This window comes from Clarias gariepinus, chromosome 19, assembly GCF_024256425.1.
Source record: "Clarias gariepinus isolate MV-2021 ecotype Netherlands chromosome 19, CGAR_prim_01v2, whole genome shotgun sequence".
Classification (NCBI taxonomy): Eukaryota; Metazoa; Chordata; class Actinopteri; order Siluriformes; family Clariidae; genus Clarias; species Clarias gariepinus.
Window position 1 is genome coordinate 23,982,038 of NC_071118.1, and position 19,012 is coordinate 24,001,049.

Consider the following 19,012-nt stretch of genomic DNA (forward strand, 5'->3'; position numbering starts at 1 on the left):
GGACTTTTCAAGCCTGCAAGGCATACTCCAAAATATTGTTCCTTACAAAAATACACAATCATTTAATAAATTAATAGTGCTGATAACCACAGATAATTTGGAGGCTGTGTAAATCTCTCAGCTGGGAATTTAAAAATAGGTTGACGAACAAAATATGAAGTGAAAGTCTTCTAGAGAGAGCAGGCCTGGATCAGTGTTTGTGGTCAGTTAAAGCACTTAAGGGTTAAGTGTGTGGAGAAGCAGGGAGCTCCGTTTCGGGATGTCCATACATACGTTGTACTGAAATCGTACGATCATGACTACTATTATCATTATTTTCCAGACTATAAGATGCATTTTTTTTTTTTTTTTTTGCATTCTAGAAACTCCTTTGAATGACTCATTATAGAAACCTTTATTATAGAAACCTGATACATGAGCGCAAAACCACATCATTCAGTAATTAACACAGTGACCGAACTGTCATAGAAATAAAAACTGCAGCATGGATGAGAGAGTTGCAGGTATGTACTGTCCAGCCAGTCGTCACAGGAGGCCAGCTAAAAAAAAAAAAAAAATCCAAGCCTTGGAACGGTGGGAAAGGCATTCATTACAGTATGTGTGGTGCTCTGGGAAAACCCCCTGGAGGCTGAATTTTTCTACCAGCTTAAAAAAGTTAAAGGCTGCCTATGTTTCAGCAAAACAATGAGAAAGTCTTTTTTTTATTATTATTATTATTATAATTAAATTTTGCTACGTGAGCAGCATTGTTCACATTCCCACAAAGGCGTCTTTTGTAAATCTGTAGGATTAAACCGGCATCCAGAAGACCTTTCCTGTAGGCGTGATTGTTGTCATGACCTGCGTTTTAAATCAATTTGGAAATGCCAATTAACCTAATTGCATTGCATTGTCTTTGGACTGTGGGAGGAAACCCCACCAAGCATGGGGAGAACCTACAAACTCCATGCAGACAGAGACGGGAATCGAGCCTTGACCCTGAAGGTGCAAAGCGACAGTGCTAACCACTACACCACCGTGGCCGCCTGTTGGTATCACACAATGCAAAATCATCAAACACATTTCCATAAAAAAGATGCACAAGTGATCCGCAAAATGTACGTTTAGTTAAAGGCATGCAGGAATCAGTTTAACAGAGCCAGGTTTTTTTTTAATTATCAATATAACAGCCCATTTGGAATAAAAGTGCATCACTCTATGAGCACATCAATGTGAATGAATGAATTTTCAATTGGATTGAGAACGGTGAATGTGTAAACCTTTAATAATCTGTTCATTAGGATAGATATTAGCCATGTAAACATTTTCTCTGATGGTTGGTCCTTTGTTAAAATAATAAAAAAAATCTTTCTGCACGTTTGCCTCAGGTTTGGGTAACAGACTGTAAGGTGACGTGATTTCGCTTCCATTCCTGATCAGTTAATTCAGTAAAAACAGTTTTTACTTTAGACGCCCATCCGCTCAGTCTAGAGGAGAGAAAGACGCATTGACTGGCGAAAGAATGGAGATTGGCTCTCCATTCTATATCTTGTAAATCATCAATCCAACCACAGGTGATACTGAATTGTAGCCAATCATTATAGACAGGGTGGGATGTTCGACAAAGACGGGAAGCCTAAGCTAACCTCAAAATCGAAGAAAAAAACGACTTCTGTTATTTTTCTGCCAGATTGAATGCTTCACAGCAGGCATAACCAAATGTCACAACAATTACATTCTGATTAAATGCTCTGAGCATGTAAACGCACACCTTATCAGATCAGCGTTCGTGTAAACAGCTAAGATGGAATCTCTAATTGGAATCATTTTAAATATACATAAACAAACATCGCTACTATGACTGATATCAAAACCTGCTCTTTTTTGTGATGTCTTGTATCTGGTATCTTTATAAGAAGAGTCACAAAAATGAATGTAATATATAAATACCTTTCACCAACTTTTTGGGAATTCTTTTGGAAACAAAGCTTGAATTCAACCCACATGCCCAATGTGAAGTTAACTCACCTTGTGTTTCGGTGAGATTATCAAACTGGTAACTTTGCCGTACTGGAACGGCGGGCTACGGCGGCAGCAAGCCGTGACTCAAATTGGTTCCTGTACAGTACAGCTCAATTTTTCATTCCTGCTGTTATCATTTCATAAAGTCCTAATGTTAAGGACGCGCCTTCTCAACAGCCAGAATAAAGTGTTTTAAATGTAATTCACTTCCTTTTCACTTTTGAGATCGACCAGACAAGTTCACTTGTGATAGAAATGCGCGCTGAAGAGAAGCGTACTGTATTTCTGAAGTTTCTAAAATTGTTTTTTAGTAAAAAAAAAAGAAAAAAAAAAAAAGTCAGTTGGTTTCCCAGGCCACCACACATGCATAGTACATCATGTAACATGGTCTAAGCTGCATTTGGACATTGGCTTTCGTTTGACTACGTGACTGAGAGATTGATCTTCCAAATAAAAAAAAAAACAGGTTTTTGACTTTAATAAACATTTCATTAAACAAAATAACACAACATATACATTAATTTCTTTTTACGCAGACATAATTTTGAGTGGTGCATGATGACCAATAGAAAAACGGTACTGACTTTTAGTCTGGAAAATACAGATTCCCTCTTTTTAAATGCGGAATATTCTAATCATTGCATAAGGAAAAAAAGCAACAATTATAATAATACTTGATATGAATTCCAGAAAGTGCTTAAAATAAACCTCAGAGGCACACAACAGAATTCTAATGCGGCTATAATAATAATAATATTAATAACAATAATGATAATAATCAACATTTCCAGTTTGTTAAAATAAATAAAAAAAAGCCAGACATAAGCAATGATCACTGATTGGAGTGGAGTGTGAGTTTGCCCTCTTCTGTCCTTCCCACAAGCCACTGCATATGCACTCTCAGTGTCCGTGTCCATGCCAGTGCAGGCCTGTGGCGTCCCCGCCATCAGAGAATGCCACACATGAGGGTGTGTGTCAGTATTAAGAAGGCTCCCAGTGGCAAGGCGGGGGCGAGCTGCAGGCGTGGGCTTGCGGACGAGCCGGAGTCTGAGGTGCATGAACAAACCTCATAGCCGTTCTCGGCATGGTTGGCGTGGTGCTGTCCGGTGAGCTGTCTGCCTGTCTCGTTATTCCTCATCTCCGGAGAGTCTGCCTGCATGTCCTTGCAGACCAGCCAGTCTATACCGATTGGACGTGGATACCCGGACTCCACCTCCATATCGCTGCCCGCTACTCGCCAGTACTCCTTACCTTTGAAGAAGTATGAAGCGCCTACAAGGAAAAAAAAACAATAATAGAAGTAACTGACAAAGAGATGCAATTCTCCCTGACCACTTTATGAGGGGGTCCAAGACAACCCAGGACTTTTGATCGTGAAGAATAACAGAACACAGTTATGAGAGTAAAAACGCTCTTTATTTCCCTATATAATTCCCTGCTATATTAATGCACTTATCCCAGTGGTTCACTAGTGCTTGGATACCATCAGGGTAGAACATCTTCTCAGTACACTGGAGCCATAATCAGACTGCTTGCCGTCTGAAACGCTGGCCTCCCAGGAACTCCTCAAATAGCCCAAATATGTGGCAACACATGTCTTGGAGCAAGGTCAGGACTATATAGGGATCGTCATTTATGGAAATAAGTCTGGTTTAAGTTGCGTTTAGTTTCAATCAGATTGACAAACACCATTATTTAATGCGTCTTTTGTCTTTCATAAAATAAAATTCACACTGGTGAGATCGGACATGTCAGAAGACCTGGTTATGAGATGATTTGAAGTGGTCAGTGGGCATGAAATCAATCGTTTGGCCACATAAACACAGAAAGTAGACTGTCTACACTTCTTTTTTTTTTTAAACAACCAGTATGTTGAAAAATGGGATCTTTTTTTTCTTTAGCCATCCGTAGCCGGGAGTCTAGAGAGCAGATTGGCTGCACTCTCTCGGGATGGAATACCCGCACTCTCACATCAATCAAAGAGACACTAGACAATCATGGGCATCTGCGCGGCTCACACAAGCAGAAGGGGCGGATAGCGACTTTCTCACAGCGTGCTACGCCGACCCTAACACGGCGTGAGGAGTGGAAGGAAAGATGGGTTACGATAAATTAGGGAGAAAAAAAAAAAAAATATATATATATATATATATATATAATATAATATTTTATATTATTCTATTAAACTTTCTATAAAATATTCGAACATTTTATTTTTACCCCCATACAAAATAATTAAGGATAATGAACCAAATCCACCAACAGAGAATGATGTACCAGGAATAATAACAACTAAGGAAAGAATGATTAAAAACCCTGGATTGATGCGATCTCTATACAATTAGGGTTAAAAATAAAAAAACGCTCAGACAAGACAACAATCAGACAAGGATATAAGAATTCTAATGAGTTTCATTATGAGGATTAGATGTAATCAATACTGCAGGTGGAGAGAGACGGATAGATGTGCAGAGACATTTGAGTGAGTGTTGCAGCGTAAATGAATATACATGAACTTTTCTCAAGTTCGTCAAACTTTTTTTTTTTATCTTTAGTTCTCTCCAAATATGCTGATGGTAGAGTTTCTTAGTCTGGTCTTGCTTTCTTCATTCATTCTCTGGCCATCTATCTTTTTCCCGCCCATGGGATTTTTATCGAGCGGAGGACTGTCACTTTTTAGCTCGACCTGACGCTCATATGCACTTCAAACAGCTGTGTGAGACAACCTCTGGTGCTGGCAGGACCTTCAAAGGCGCATCCTGTGTGTCCTAAACACACAACTGGCTTAGTTTGGAAGAAGGTTTTATATAGAGTCTGGGCATAGTGTGTGTGTGTGTGTGTGTGTGTGTGTGTTTGAGAAAAAGAAAAAAATTTCAAGGGAGTTGCAAGAGATGGAAAAAGGGTGTTTCTATATACATGCATGGTCTGCAGAAGTGATTTTCAGTTTTAAGGGGGAAGATGAAAAACAAGGAAGTGGCATACGAGTGGAAAAAAAATGTGTGTGTGTGTATGTGTGTGTGAGAAAGAGAGCGAGCGAGAGAGATGGGGATATAGTTGGTCTGTAATAAACCCTGCAGTGTGGTCCAGAGCCAGATCGCTGTAAGGATTGATTGATAGACATGACAACATGTCTGCCATATCCTACTAGCCTTCTGCTCACATTCCGACAAACACATTTAAAATATTAAAAGGCACAGTAAAACCAGAAGCATAGGATTTATCTAAAATTGAAGACATGCCCATGAGCACATAGCCAACCAATTTATTTTTAGCGTGAAAAAAGTGTGTGTCCATGTTTGTGTGTGTGCGTGCGTGTATGTGGGTGTGTACTCTACCAGCAATTTTGGACCGAGATGTGAAAATTAGTGCTGTCAAAATAATGTGCAATTTTTTAATTAATTATCCACAGAAATTTTTTTTTACTCGTTTGCTTAATCGTTTCATGGTGCTCTGTTACCTGATGTGTCACTGCAACCGTTCCGGCCACAGTGGCTTTGTAACATGATTCGGGCATGCAAGAACATCCTATGGATGGATTAGTTACCAAAAAAACAAACACTCAGATGGAACTGCTAATAAAAGCATTGTTTTCTGCAGCTTCTGCAATGATGCATTTTCATACTACTGGAGTACTTTAATCCTGAAACATCACCTCAATGCAAAGCATTTAGCTGAAAACCCCGAGCTCCAGCCAGCCGTCGTCAAGACACTCTTAACCGGGCATTCTGACGGAAACTGAGTAAGTCAGAGGTTTTATGGATGGCATCCTCTAACGCAACCCATAAGAAATGTTACTATTGTTGGCGTAGAGTACTATTGTAGCACAATACATTGGTAAATATTATGGTACTTACTGGGTATCACAGTAACTACCAAAGATTAACAGATGTTTACTATAGTATGTTTGTACATACTGTACCATATTAGATATGTTAGTATATACTACAGGTATGTAATAGTACATACAGTACCATAATAAATACCTGCTGAACTTCATGGTTATCCCCATAGTATTGTGTATTAACCATTGGAGGTCACCAGAACAGATACTGCAGACGTTACTGTGTAAATATTACCAAATTCGTACATAAAAATTCATATTTTTTACATCGTAGACTCATTTCCCATACTATAGTACAGGTACCGTTGTATCGAAGTACATGCCACTGTATAACCATAAACTATAGTGTGGTATATATATTGTATCATCGAATAAGTACCATGGTACTGTTAAAAATACAATGGTAACAGTACCATCGGACTACCCTAGTACCTATACCAGATGATTTTGCGAGTAAACTGTACTCGACGGACACTAAAGTGCTTATGTCCTGTCTCCATACTTGTTTTGCGTTCTATGAAATTAGTTGATTATTAAATTCTAATTTGAAATTAGTTCATCACCCAACACAGTTCCTTAGTAGAACTTGATTGCATGTTTTTTGAAGCTTTTTCAAGCCTTGTTTTTCTCCAACCTTATTTTCCTCAAGTATTTCCCATTAAAGGTAGCCTCAGTAATTTTTTAGAGCCTTCTGAAAACTTCAAAAGGTACTTTGGAAAGGCGCTTTGGGGGTTATGGTGGTGAGGCGGTCTGCACAAAATTGTCTGCACAAAGGCTTCTTTGAAATTGGATGTATTAATAATTGAGTAAACTGTGCTAATAAAATAAAACTATTTAGTTTTTTTCAAGTCAGTGAAACTCTATTATTCTAGAGAAAAATTTTAATGTATGTAATTATTAAATGGATTTAGGTTCTCCAACTAAGTTACCCATTAGAAATTTTTATTACATTAGGGTACATGGGTTTACCATGGTATATGGCACAACGGTATTGATTATACTACGGTACTACAGTACTATGTTTTTACCATGTAATGTTGTATGATCCTAGGAAACACAGGGGGACCTACTGGGTACCATCGTGCTATCAAAGGTTAGCAGGTATCTAATATGGTACTGCCTGTACTATACCATACCAGTGATATGTACAAGCATATGTAATATGGTACAGTACATACAGTACGAGCATACCATAGTAGATACCAGCTGATCTTTGGTAGCCCAGTTTGTTGGTAGTGTGGTACACACCATAGTACTATCATAGTTCCCACTGAAGTGCCACATACATAGTACATACCATAGCCGTGCCATATGATACCCGCTGAAGTGCCGCAGTACCTACCCTGGTATTGTAAGTCCTATGGTAATGTCTGAAGTACCACAGTAAAATTATGGCACACAAATTGATGAATTTGATGATACCTTTCCATTAAAGAAAGAACGTTTTGTTGAAATTGACAAAAGAAATAATAAAAGTAGCTTAATAAACATAAATGAAAATCAGGTTTTGCTTTCCATTCAAGAGAATAATATATAACAACAAAAAAACGAACAAATGAAACTTGCCTGGACAAATTAGTTGGAACCTGTAGAAAATTAATTGACCATAGTGACGTGTTAAACAAAAGTGTGTCCTGTAATTATCATCACAGGTGTCTTCACCCTTGCAATCAGTTATTCAGCCTATTTAAATGGTGAAAAGCAGTCTACTACGTTTGGTATCAGGATGTGTACCACACTGAACATGGACCAGAGAAAGCAAAGGCGAAGGGTTGTTTGAAAAGAGCAGAAAGGAAATGATTGGCAAGCATGTTAAAGTTAAAGCATGTTAAAGTTAAGACCATCTTTAAGCAGATTAATATTCCTGTGACTGCAGTTGCAAATATTATTAAGAAGTTTAGGGTCCATGGAACTGTGGCTAAACTCCCTGGATGTGGCCACAAGATAAAAACTTATTATATTGCACAGAAGGATAACACAAATGGAGAGCCAAGGATAGCTTCCAAAGAGATTCATGATGAACTCCAATCTCAAGGTCCATCGGTGTCGGATCGCACCGCACATTGATGTTTGAGCAAAAGTTGACTTAATGGAAGACGACCCAGGAGGATCTTCTGTTAAAACCAAATCATAAAAAAGACTGGAATATGCCAAAATACATATTGGCAAGCCACAATACTTCTATGAGTGAATTTCCTTTGGACAGATGAGACAAAACTGGAACTTTTTGGCAAGTCACATCAGCTGCATGTTCACCGATGCAAAAATGAAGCTTTCAAAGAAAAGAACATTGTATCTATCGAGAAACATGGTGGAGGCTAGGTTATGTTCTGGGGCTGCTGTGCTGTGACTGGCACACAGTGTCCTGAATCTGTGCAGGCTACAATGAAATCTCAAGACTTTTAAGACATTCTGGAGTGAGTTGTACTTCCCAGTGTCGGAAAGCTTTGTCTCAGTCACAGGTCATAGGTCCTCAGACAGGATAATGACCCAAAACACACAGCTAAAAACACCCAAGGATGGCTAAGAACAAAATAATGGATTATTTTGAAGTGGCCTTCTATGAGCCCTGATCTAAATCCTATCCAACATCTGTGAAAAGAGCTGAAAGAGAAGTCTCACTGAGAGCTACAGAAATTGCTTGATTGCAGTGATTGCCTCCAAAGGAGGGCAACAAAACATCAGGTTAGGGGTCTCATCATTTTTAAACAGGCCAGTTTCATTAGGGTTTTTTTATTCTGTTGAATCACAATTTAAAAGCAATGTCTAATTTTCATTAGTCGATGTTCATTTAATTATAATGGAATTATTCATTAGAAGTAAATCTTTGTCCTCATAGGGCTTTCACGGTATCGTCTCCATTCCATACGCTGCCATTTACTTTCAGGCTCGTAGTGATAAATCCATGTCTCGTCACCAGTAATGATTCTCTTTATGAAATTTTCACCCACAGTACCTTAGAGTATTGGTCCAAATTTTGTTCGTAAATATCCAAGTGCTTCCGTTTATGCTCTCCCATGAGTTGTTTCAAAACTCAAATTAAATTTGAATTAAATTTGAAAAATCTTTTTTTAAATTCAAATTAAAACTTGTATTTAAACATGTTTATTTAAAAAAGTTTTGGCACCAGGTTTACCCTCAGACAAAAAAACAACAACTTTTACTCAGTTACAAATGACCTGGGGTGCCGATAGTTTCTGACCCACCCTCGTACTTTGTTCAATAGTAATTTCAGTGGCCATTGTGCCTACCAACGAATTCTTCCATATGTGAATATTATGGTATGTACTATAGTATAGTACACTACAGGGTGAATAAAAGTAACTAGGCATTAAAAATCAAGTTCATATTTCTAATATGAATTAGAAACTATTATTGAAACAAATTGTAAATGTACCTTATTACATAGTAAAATTAAGACAAATCACACAAATACTAGTTACTTTTCACCCACCCCATATAGTACATCCAGTAGTACTATTTATGAGCGACAGTCAGTTCACATAGCTTGTTTGGCTTTTGAGGTTGGTTTTTGTACTATAAATACAGTCCAAGTACAATCCAAATCCTTGACGTCTTCTAATGATAAAATTGCCACAAGTTTATAGCCACTGACTATATGTACTATGTACTATACTATATAACACCAACATGTAAGCTTTTCCCTTATTCTACTTACTGTTTCCAGCATTGGCCCATTGTAAGTTAGGCTAAGCTAAGATCTGAACAGTTTTCTGGAAAAACAAAACAAAACAAAATGTTTTTCCCCTTTCATGCTGTTTCCTGCAGCACTTCTGTAGCAGAAACCAGACACAAGTCAGGACATTTTAGTAATTTCTGGCAAAGTTCTCCTCAAAATCCCCTTTGTTACTAAAACATCTGTTTAGCAGAGAAACACTTGTCTCTGTGGATCGCCAACCTTTCAGCCATTTGAGCCAAAACACTGTCTGTCAATCATGTTGTGCGTACACAGCAAAACTGTGCATGGACTTTGTGTTCCTACAGATATTTTCAGCCAATTTCTGTTCAAAATGCTGACTGTACATTAATATTGCCAACAGCAGCAATGGACGAATCTATGGAGAAGACTGTTTACTGATCATGGGCGGGGCATCGTGAAGGAAGTTCACACTCCATACACATACACACACACCCACACACACACTGTCAAGAGTAAAAGCTAATTTGTCCATTAACATTTCTGGCCACGAAAAACTACATAAATGTGTAATATTCTATAAAGTAAAATGTGTTGGTCTCTATGATAGCTGCTAACTGCTAGCCATTAGCTATGCCAGCTAGCTATGAATGTGGCCAGCTAGCAACATTAATGTTTTTATATTAATAGGTAATTCACAGGGCCTCACCAGAAAACTATATAGAAATTATTATTTGATAAAGAGCATGGATAACTGGTAGAAAGTCGACTTTTATATCTATGCGCTAATTATTATGGTCCAATTTGTCTCAATCAACTATATTCATTACAGGTTTTAAAGCAATAAACTATTAAAATATCTATTAGACACTAAAATGCTGGGTAACTTGTTGATTGTTTAATGGCCATGCCTCTTACAAAGCGATAGTTATTCTGCTGCCAATTTTCTGTTCAACACTTCAGGCCATCAGGTGGCGTTACAGCACCCCCTGCCCATAAACTCAAAAAAAAAAAAAAGAAAGAAAAAAAAAAAAAGAAAGCTCAAACGCAAAGCACTATGTGGAAGATGGAAGCGGTTTGCATCTTCTGAAAAAGCTGTGGTGGGTTTTCAATTTGAGACATTTTAACAGTTGTAAAGTTTACTTCAAAAATTCAGAATCGGAAACTGACAAGCCTAAGACAAGACTGATTTAAATCACACCAGCTCTAATAATGTCGTGACACTTTTCGCAAACAGCCTTTTTTACATTTGTGGAAGGAGTCTCCAGTTTAACATACTTTTTAAGTTGAAATTTTCCTTTAGGAGTAAGCCTTCCCTGTTTTTCCGATGTAGAGATGTTGTTATGGGAAACTTCTTATATTCCGATTACTGCACGCACAGTCATGCTTTACTCCTTACATCATCACCACTTCTGAAACTGAAACATTTCCTGTGGAGTGTGCTGCCTGAGCATTTCTTTCCCTCTGAACACAAAAGACCATTTTTTAAACTTTGCTAAGTAAGTCTGTAATTAAGTTTTAAAGAAAGCTGAATAAGCTTCTTGGCTACTCTAACCCAATTCTGCTTGGAATATAATGCACAATTTTTTTATTTTTTTAACATAATCTACTCTCAGTAGCATCATCAGGGCACGTTGTTGGAATGCACTGTGAGTAATCCTAGAGGCTTTGCTTTGTATTTATGCACAGTGTGACGAATACAAATTTAACTCTATAAATATTTCATACTTTCCACACAGCGTACGGTAGGAATATACAATGAATTCCTTAATGCGTATTTTGAAGGAAAAATGGATCAAAAACGAACAGGGCATATACTGTGTGTCTCTGGATTTATTTTCTCTATAATACAAAGAGACATAGGGAAAACCGTGCGTGGTTGTTCCAGAGATGTCTAGAGACAGGAGAACAAAGGCAGTCTGCTGAATACTTTAAAGTCATCATGCTGAGAGTAGACTATGAAAAAGAAACAAAACAAAACAAAAAAAAAAACTACACACTTACTGTCAGACCAGCGCATGGCGTCGTCTAGGTGAGACGGAATCCCTTTCCATAACGTGGTGTCTTTCGGGTAGCCCTGATCCATGTGCCGCAAATGATCGTCGTAGCGCCAGTAATGGTTGTCCTTAAAGAAGTACGTCTTGTCGTTATGTAGCCAGACAAAGACGGCATCTATGCCCTCCATGGGCAGGCCGTAATCACTGATGGGCCGTGGGTAGCCTTCCTCCACGATGTTGTCCTTGAATACCCAGTACTTCGCTCCTGAAGAAAGCATGAAGAACTAGAATGTGAGCACTGGCATGCGTTAATATTAACACTGATACTACCCCTAGTACTTGCTCTCTTATGGGTTACAAAAAAAATAAAAATAATAATAATAAATTTGGAATTTGTTCCGTGAAAAAATTATAATAAGGAGGAAATTTTACTTTTACATGATCTTTTATAACATATAAAATTTTGGTAATTTTTTTTTTCTTTAATCATTACTGAAGCAAAGGCTAGCTAAATTAGCTCTTAGCTGGTATATCGTTCTCGCCATTAAAACCAAACTAAATTAAAATGAAAAGTGTACTTTACTTACAATTTTAAAAAGGACTTTACTACAGGCACACAAGACCTTCTCTTTTTCAGTGCATCTCTACTCAATTCAGTATTACCACCTACCAAGGTTGCTAGCTAAGGCGATTCATTTATTGCTAACATTATAAAGAGCTAGCCTTGCAGCCTAAATGCATAAACACACATATTTCACTATTAAAATATTTACACTATTTCTAACATTAACATTGCTAAATAAAATGTCCAGTTACGTTGCTGATTGATTAGTCAGTGCGGGATTTTATAAAAAGTTAGCAAAAACTGCTCAAGTCCTGAGATAAGGTCATATAGTGCTATAGGGTCATATAAGGTCATTAAGTGCTTAATTAAATCAGTTAACAAGTTAGACATTCGAAAATCATGACTGTTACCAAATCTAATCTAATATTTCAAAATGAAGCTGCATTGAATCCACATTATTTCATTAATCAAAGTCAGCACTGAGTACGATTTATAATTATGATACAGTAATATAATTAGTAATAAAGTTCGGTTTCGTGGACCACAACAGTCATTACATCGAGTTTAAGAAACTGAAAAACGCACCCTTAAAAAAGACGATCTTATGGTCTCCGGGTCGCTCATACACAGCGTCGATGCTATCCAGGTTAGCAGGCAGACCTCTCCAGAAGCGATGGATCTGAGTCGGCCTTAGCGTCACGAGGTGCTTATCCCGAGTCAGTCGCCAAAAATATTTTCCTACAAAAAATGGAATATTTTCCATTATGCACATTTATTTAGTGTACAAGGTTTGCCTTTATGCCTTTACGCTCGAGTGGTTTTAGCGTCACTAATGTATATTTCAGCTCATATTATTTACAACATAGCACGGTGGAATGCTTGAGAATGACTAGAAGATGCTATTTGGTTGATGAATCCTGTACAATAAATCGTATTGCAGATGCATAAAAAAAAATACATTATTGATGATAGTGTTTATTTAGCATTAGTCTCCAGTGTCAACACTTTCCCAGTATAAACTCTAACGTTTTATATGAAGTCGGTTCATATTAGGTTGCGACGTTTACGTATAACACACCTTTTATGTACAGTATTATAGTTAGTAAGTTAAAACGTTTGTTCTTCCAACATCCAACCACATATCCATCCATGGCGTCCACAGAGCGGCGTGAACACAAATTTAACAGCCTTAACACCAACTTTGCTAGTGGACTAGTGGTTAGAACTGAGCACTCTGGCCACCATGTCATGTAGTCCAACGTTGGTTCAACCCAATGCCAATGTTGTTCAATATCTGTTAGGATATTTAATAATTTAATAATTAATGTGGCTACAATATTTTGACCTGCCGGGTGGCGTATAACTGTAAAAAAAAATTTCCAATATGGGAGAACTTTTTGTTATAGGATGCCTTTTTATTGCATTCATGAGAGAGAAATAGCAGCTTATGAGGAAATATGTTTACAGCTACTATAACATAAGTGATAACGGGAACTTGGGCACCATTAACTGTAACTATAAATCGATTTATTAAAAAAAAAAACTGTACAGTATGTTGTTCTTTAATTAAGAATTTATAAATTTAATTTTAATCGGGTTTCTGGGGAGATTTTATTTAGATATAATGTGCTATCATGTGTATAGTCTAGTTTTATTGTTGACTTTTAAAATGAATGTTTTCAATAACGAATGCATAAAAAAGTTTGAAATGGCTGGTTTCAGTGGCTCAGTGTAATGAAGTTGTGTTTAAATGAGAATATAAATGATCAGTAACATTCATTTATGCACATATAAACTTTTCCCATGATTTATGCATGATGCCTATTGTAAATTGGTTTGTCAAGATGGTTGGTTTGTCATTTGTAAAAAGAAAAAAGGAGTAAAACACTGCTCCTGCACCTGCTGTTGTATATGTGAAATAAAAAATGCAACTTTTTTGTGGGTCTAAGTGTAACTCACTTCGTGTCAGGCAGCATCACAACACCCTGTCATTGATTTTTCTTTTTCTCCTCTTATATCAGCATGACCTGTCAGGTTTTATTCCTTGCATATCTCCAAAGAATCTTTTCAAATTCATTGTCTGATCAGGAAAATGATGAGTTTGGACAGCAAGTGTGCGTAAAGCACGAATGCACCGCTTGATTACGGGTTCTTATCGATTGTGCTGTGGTCCTCCAGTCTAAGTCTTTACCTTTGAAAAAGAAGGCCTCCCCTCGGATTTGAGCCACTGCATCAAAGTGACTGGTACATCTGTCAGGGGCATCGCGTGCTGGCCTGAGAGACGAAGAGGAAAAAGCAGAAAAAGAACAAATGAAGAAGAAGGAAAAAAAAAAAACACCACTGCTCGCCATCAGATGACAGTGAAAAATATACAGCCTTTTTTCCTATTGATCTCTTGTACTATAAACAGAGCCTGGGTGGGTAAGTGTGCGCAACTGTGCAGTCAAGTGTGCATTCATTTCAAGCTTGCTATATTTGCCCAGACAGCGTGATTAATCAAAATTTAAAGCGAGATCTTATCACCTGTTTGCGGAAAAGGGTCTTTGCATGCATTATCCCCCGGCTTATGACTCGTCGTGTTTGGTTTGCTAATGACACAAAGATTATGGCTTTCTTTTGTGAGATAGTACTCGATGTGCACCTTATTAACAAAGATCTCCATTCACAGCTTATTAAGAAAGCTCTCAGGGATGAAAATATTAAAGACCTTAGTTTGAATAAATCCAATGTTATTCACCCACCATCTGTGAAGATGGAGGGAACGAAGAATTAAGATATACAAGCTGGTCTCAGCGGGCCAAGAGCCCGCTGACGGAGAGATGGGGATTAAACCTTTCATTCTGAGAGTTGCTTGGATCATGTTGGTCTTGAAGGAAAAGTCCATCCTGTAACACATTACATATGATCGTATTGAAATAATAATGATGCCCGTGCAAATTTTTCGACTAGAGCTGTATTTTCGTTAGTCCCAGAAGAAATGAATGGTTGTCTTTTGCTCGGGCATAGCACGGAGAGACTGCTAGCGCAGCTACAATCGAATTTAATGGGAGGAAAAAATGAACGCTTTCCAAAATAACAGGATAATGGGTTATGTTCTCGCTGCTTACAAAAAACAAGTTAAATGCTGAGCTAAAAGATGCCAAGGAGCATGATGGTACTTATGGAGGCTATGCCAAAGAGGTTAAAGTATAAGCTGGAACCTGAGCTGTTCACATGTCTTAAATAGACGACAGGAATGGACAGACCAAAGGACTACAGTGCCACTGCATCGCTCTCTTTAGGTGAAGATGAAACGCGGGATCAACCGCACTAACCCTAGGATCACTCTGGAGCCAAAACAGCATATGGGAATTGTACAAAACAGGTTAACCAATATGTAAATAGAGTGTGCTAGCTTAGAATCTTGTAAAAATTAGACATTCAGGGCGGATTTTCCCTGCAACGTCAGGACATGTGAAAAGTGTTGAATGTACATCTCTGCGTATGTGTAAATCTGCAGATGAACTCACGGCACTGTGGATTTGTTTTCTGGCAGGTCCATAAGAACAGGTGGATCGTCGGTTTGAGACACGCCATCTGGACGAGCCGTGTGTGAGACTGAGTCCCGTACACCTGAGACAAAAAGGCTCAAGTTAAAGAAAAACAACCAAACCGATGTGCCTGATAAATCCTCCACACTCTGTGCACTTTCCACTGTCTGTCCTGTTTCGCTCGTCACTTTCCTTATATGGTCGAAGCTTCCTGTTCTTGTTTTCATTCCCATGACTGTTAATTATTCCAATTTGTTGCTTCTGGGGGTGTAGTTAGACTAAGGGTTTGGTTACACAAGTGTAACTGAGGTGCTATACCTTTGATATTAAACAGTATTCAGAAGTTGCACACTCAGTGCAAAGTCCGAGGAAAAACTTGTGTGCATCAGTTACGCTTGAAAAAAAATATTATATGAGAGGCATTCGAGGTAAACCAAGACAAAATTATTAAAGAATGAAGGCGTAAAACTGATTGACATTTACAAAAGACTTTAAGCTCGGTACGGTGATGAGACGAATGTTTTAAAATAAGGCCGGAACATCTGTGAATAACAATCCTAGCTGATGTGACTCAGAATCCACTGCGGTTGTTCCTGGGAACATTTAGCAAGTGGAATGCAAGTGGATAACGGTAAATCAATGGACAGCTTGTCACATCAGTGCATGGAAACTGCACACACGAATCATCCACGAGTCGTTCCCGTTTTAGACATGATCACTTTTTTACCTTGATGGTTTCCAAGCACTCTCCTTTATAACCCTGTTCTGTTGTTCTGTACGATCCAATCAAGTCTTGGTTTGACTTGAACACCCATCCAATGTAATATCTCCAGGTGCAGTGCGATTTTACAAGACACTGATTAATGTCACTATTCATGCAGGAATATATATATATATATTGAGATTGATTTCAATGCTTTAAATCTTTTCATTTATACACACTGTATGCTTTTTGTTTTTTTAATCGTCTCTTACTTTTACGTTATACTGCATTATGTAATTAATAGCAAAAAAAAAAGAAGGCATTTCATGTTTCCTTTTTATTTCAGGTTTAAAAGGCAAGTCCAAACCTTAATGAACAACAATAGATTTGTATAGAAAACAAATAATTACGACATTTTTTATTTTTTTTTACTATTTATATACTTAATGTAAATCATATATAAATATATATATATTTGGAATACTGTACTGTATAGGTATTTTTAAGTCTCTAATGTTTCATCTAGCGTTTCATGTTAATCAGAATTTATTTATTTATTTATTTATTTTTACAGACATTTTTTTTGCCCCACTCCGTCTTGGTCCACCTGCGCTCTGAGTCTAGCCATGCACTTTTTTCTATGCCTACATGATTTCTTCAAATAAACATGTCAGTCCTCCTTCAGTCAGAATTTGACCAGAGCTGACTTAAAAACACTTCAACTTCAGCTCCTTATTTAGAATAGTCTAAAAAATCCAAGGCAGCAAGGCTGCGCGTTTGATTTAGCCATTCTGCATGCTTTGGGAGCATGTAATTAGGCTGCACCAAAATGATGAATTTTCTAATAGCAAACGAATATCAGTAGGGACTGGACGGCGTTATGTAAATGAAATCGCACCACTAGGTCACCACCAGGTCTCATTAATTGCTGGCCATATCAGCATTTATCGGTGAGGCATTACCTTAATCATTGTGAGAAATTTATAGAAACTTTTGCTCAAACAAACATAAACTGTCGCATTCAATTACTGGAAGAAATATGGAGTCTCTACAATGGCAAGGGTTAATGGCCTAACCTGAGGTCTCAGGATCTCGCAGCTCATCATCCATCCACCCTGTCTTATTGTTTTCTCTCTCTCACTCCCTCCTTTCCTCCATGCGCTCCCTCCCTGTCTGGCGAAGGCAGGGTGCACAATGGCATGCTGACTTGTGATAAGTTTGGTCCGAGCCTCTGAGACGGCCCATTAAATCCTGGAGTTCTCCATCTGTCACAGCACCACCATGTAATTACATCAATAATCCCCTAATATAAAGAAACTGGTTCTTCGGTGTGCATTACTATTCTTAGCCTCACGTCTCTGGTCCACAGATTCATACACCATGCGCTTTTCACAAACACCGCCCCTGGTACAGTAAGCATTTTTAGATATTGGTCCATGTTTTAAAGCCAAGGAGTTGTCTGTGGTTGTTTTCTAATGTATGATATTTGTCTATTGTTCTACCAATATAAACTGCTTGCATCTAAACAAAAAACAAACAATTTAACATTTATCTGAATGGTCGAATTATTGGGCTGCATTAAGCAAAGAAAACAACTATTATTAAAACTGGATTAAGAACAGTTCGACACATGAAAGAATAGTGCTGAACCGTCAACTTTGTGCAAGAAACGTGATCGGAAAAGATCATGAATGAAGACCAGTTGGATATTTGAAGTTGCAAGGTAAAAATGATAAAAAACAACAAAAAAACATAGCTATGCTTAATAGTGAAATTAAGAGCATTTCCATACACACCAAAATGTGATGAGAACTCAGTACATGTAGTCCCTGACTTCCCAATGAGCTTGATTCTGGGAGCAGGTTCGTAAGTTGGATTTGTTCTTAAGACCGATAAAGTGAGTCTTATTCGCCTTTGATCAGAAAATGCAATGTAAAGCATTACAATCCACTAGACTAAATCTCTGCCCCCTTTCCCAACACCGCCATCATGTGGCCAAAAGCCATACCTGTGCCTAAGGAAATGAATCTCACAGTAAAATGTAGAATTTAACAGTGGTGTCTCTGCGCCTTAAAATCACGTGGGGGGGTTACTGAAGACCATTTTGTCTCAGACTCAGAACTGTTTTCCACTGTATTGGACTGTGAACTCTGTCTCGTATGGATTTTCCGAAATGAGCATTATTCACCATCAGGACAGCTTTACAGGACAGCCATTTTCTATCATTGTGCTCCTGGGCTGATTCATTGAAACCGATGAGGATGACTCATTTCTGTACTTTCACACACTGAAAATATTGTACTGAGAATATTGGTATCTGGTGCAGTGTCTATTTTTTGTTCATATTTGCATAAATTTGTAAACCCAAATGTTTGTAAGTCAGAGTCTACCTGTATTGGGAGGAATGGCTGTGTGGAAACAGCTGTGATGACTTTTTGCACTTTCGTTTCATGCCTCTAGGGCTTTTCTCTGCGTTCTCGCTTTGCTTTAAAGCCAACAAAGGAACTGGAGACTCAAAAAATGTGTTCCTGGAATAGGCTTTAGATTCCTTCTGACCCCAACCAGTTTACTGGTTTACCCACTAATTAATGGAAATGCTTAAGCCCCACTAATAACCACATTACCCACTAATTACCACATTACCCAGTAATCAAGGCAAATAATTAAGCCCAGTTCCTACCTTCATGATTTTTCCTCCAGATGGCTACAAAGTCTAG

At 38.0% G+C, this 19,012-nt stretch overlaps 1 protein-coding gene across 1 annotated transcript in view; it reads right to left on the bottom strand.

Moving 5' to 3' along the window:
* Window positions 1-820: 820 nt before the first annotated feature.
* The window catches only part of mmp17a (matrix metallopeptidase 17a), a 104,832-nt gene continuing 86,640 nt past the window's right edge, over window positions 821-19,012 (bottom strand). The window contains exons 6-10 of the mRNA XM_053478673.1: window positions 15,572-15,674; window positions 14,254-14,336; window positions 12,648-12,800; window positions 11,505-11,762; window positions 821-3,273 (exon numbers count right to left, since the gene is read on the bottom strand). Coding sequence (XP_053334648.1) covers window positions 2,948-3,273; window positions 11,505-11,762; window positions 12,648-12,800; window positions 14,254-14,336; window positions 15,572-15,674 — 923 coding nt within the window. The 3' untranslated portion in view covers window positions 821-2,947. The remainder of the gene's footprint in view (window positions 3,274-11,504; window positions 11,763-12,647; window positions 12,801-14,253; window positions 14,337-15,571; window positions 15,675-19,012) is intronic.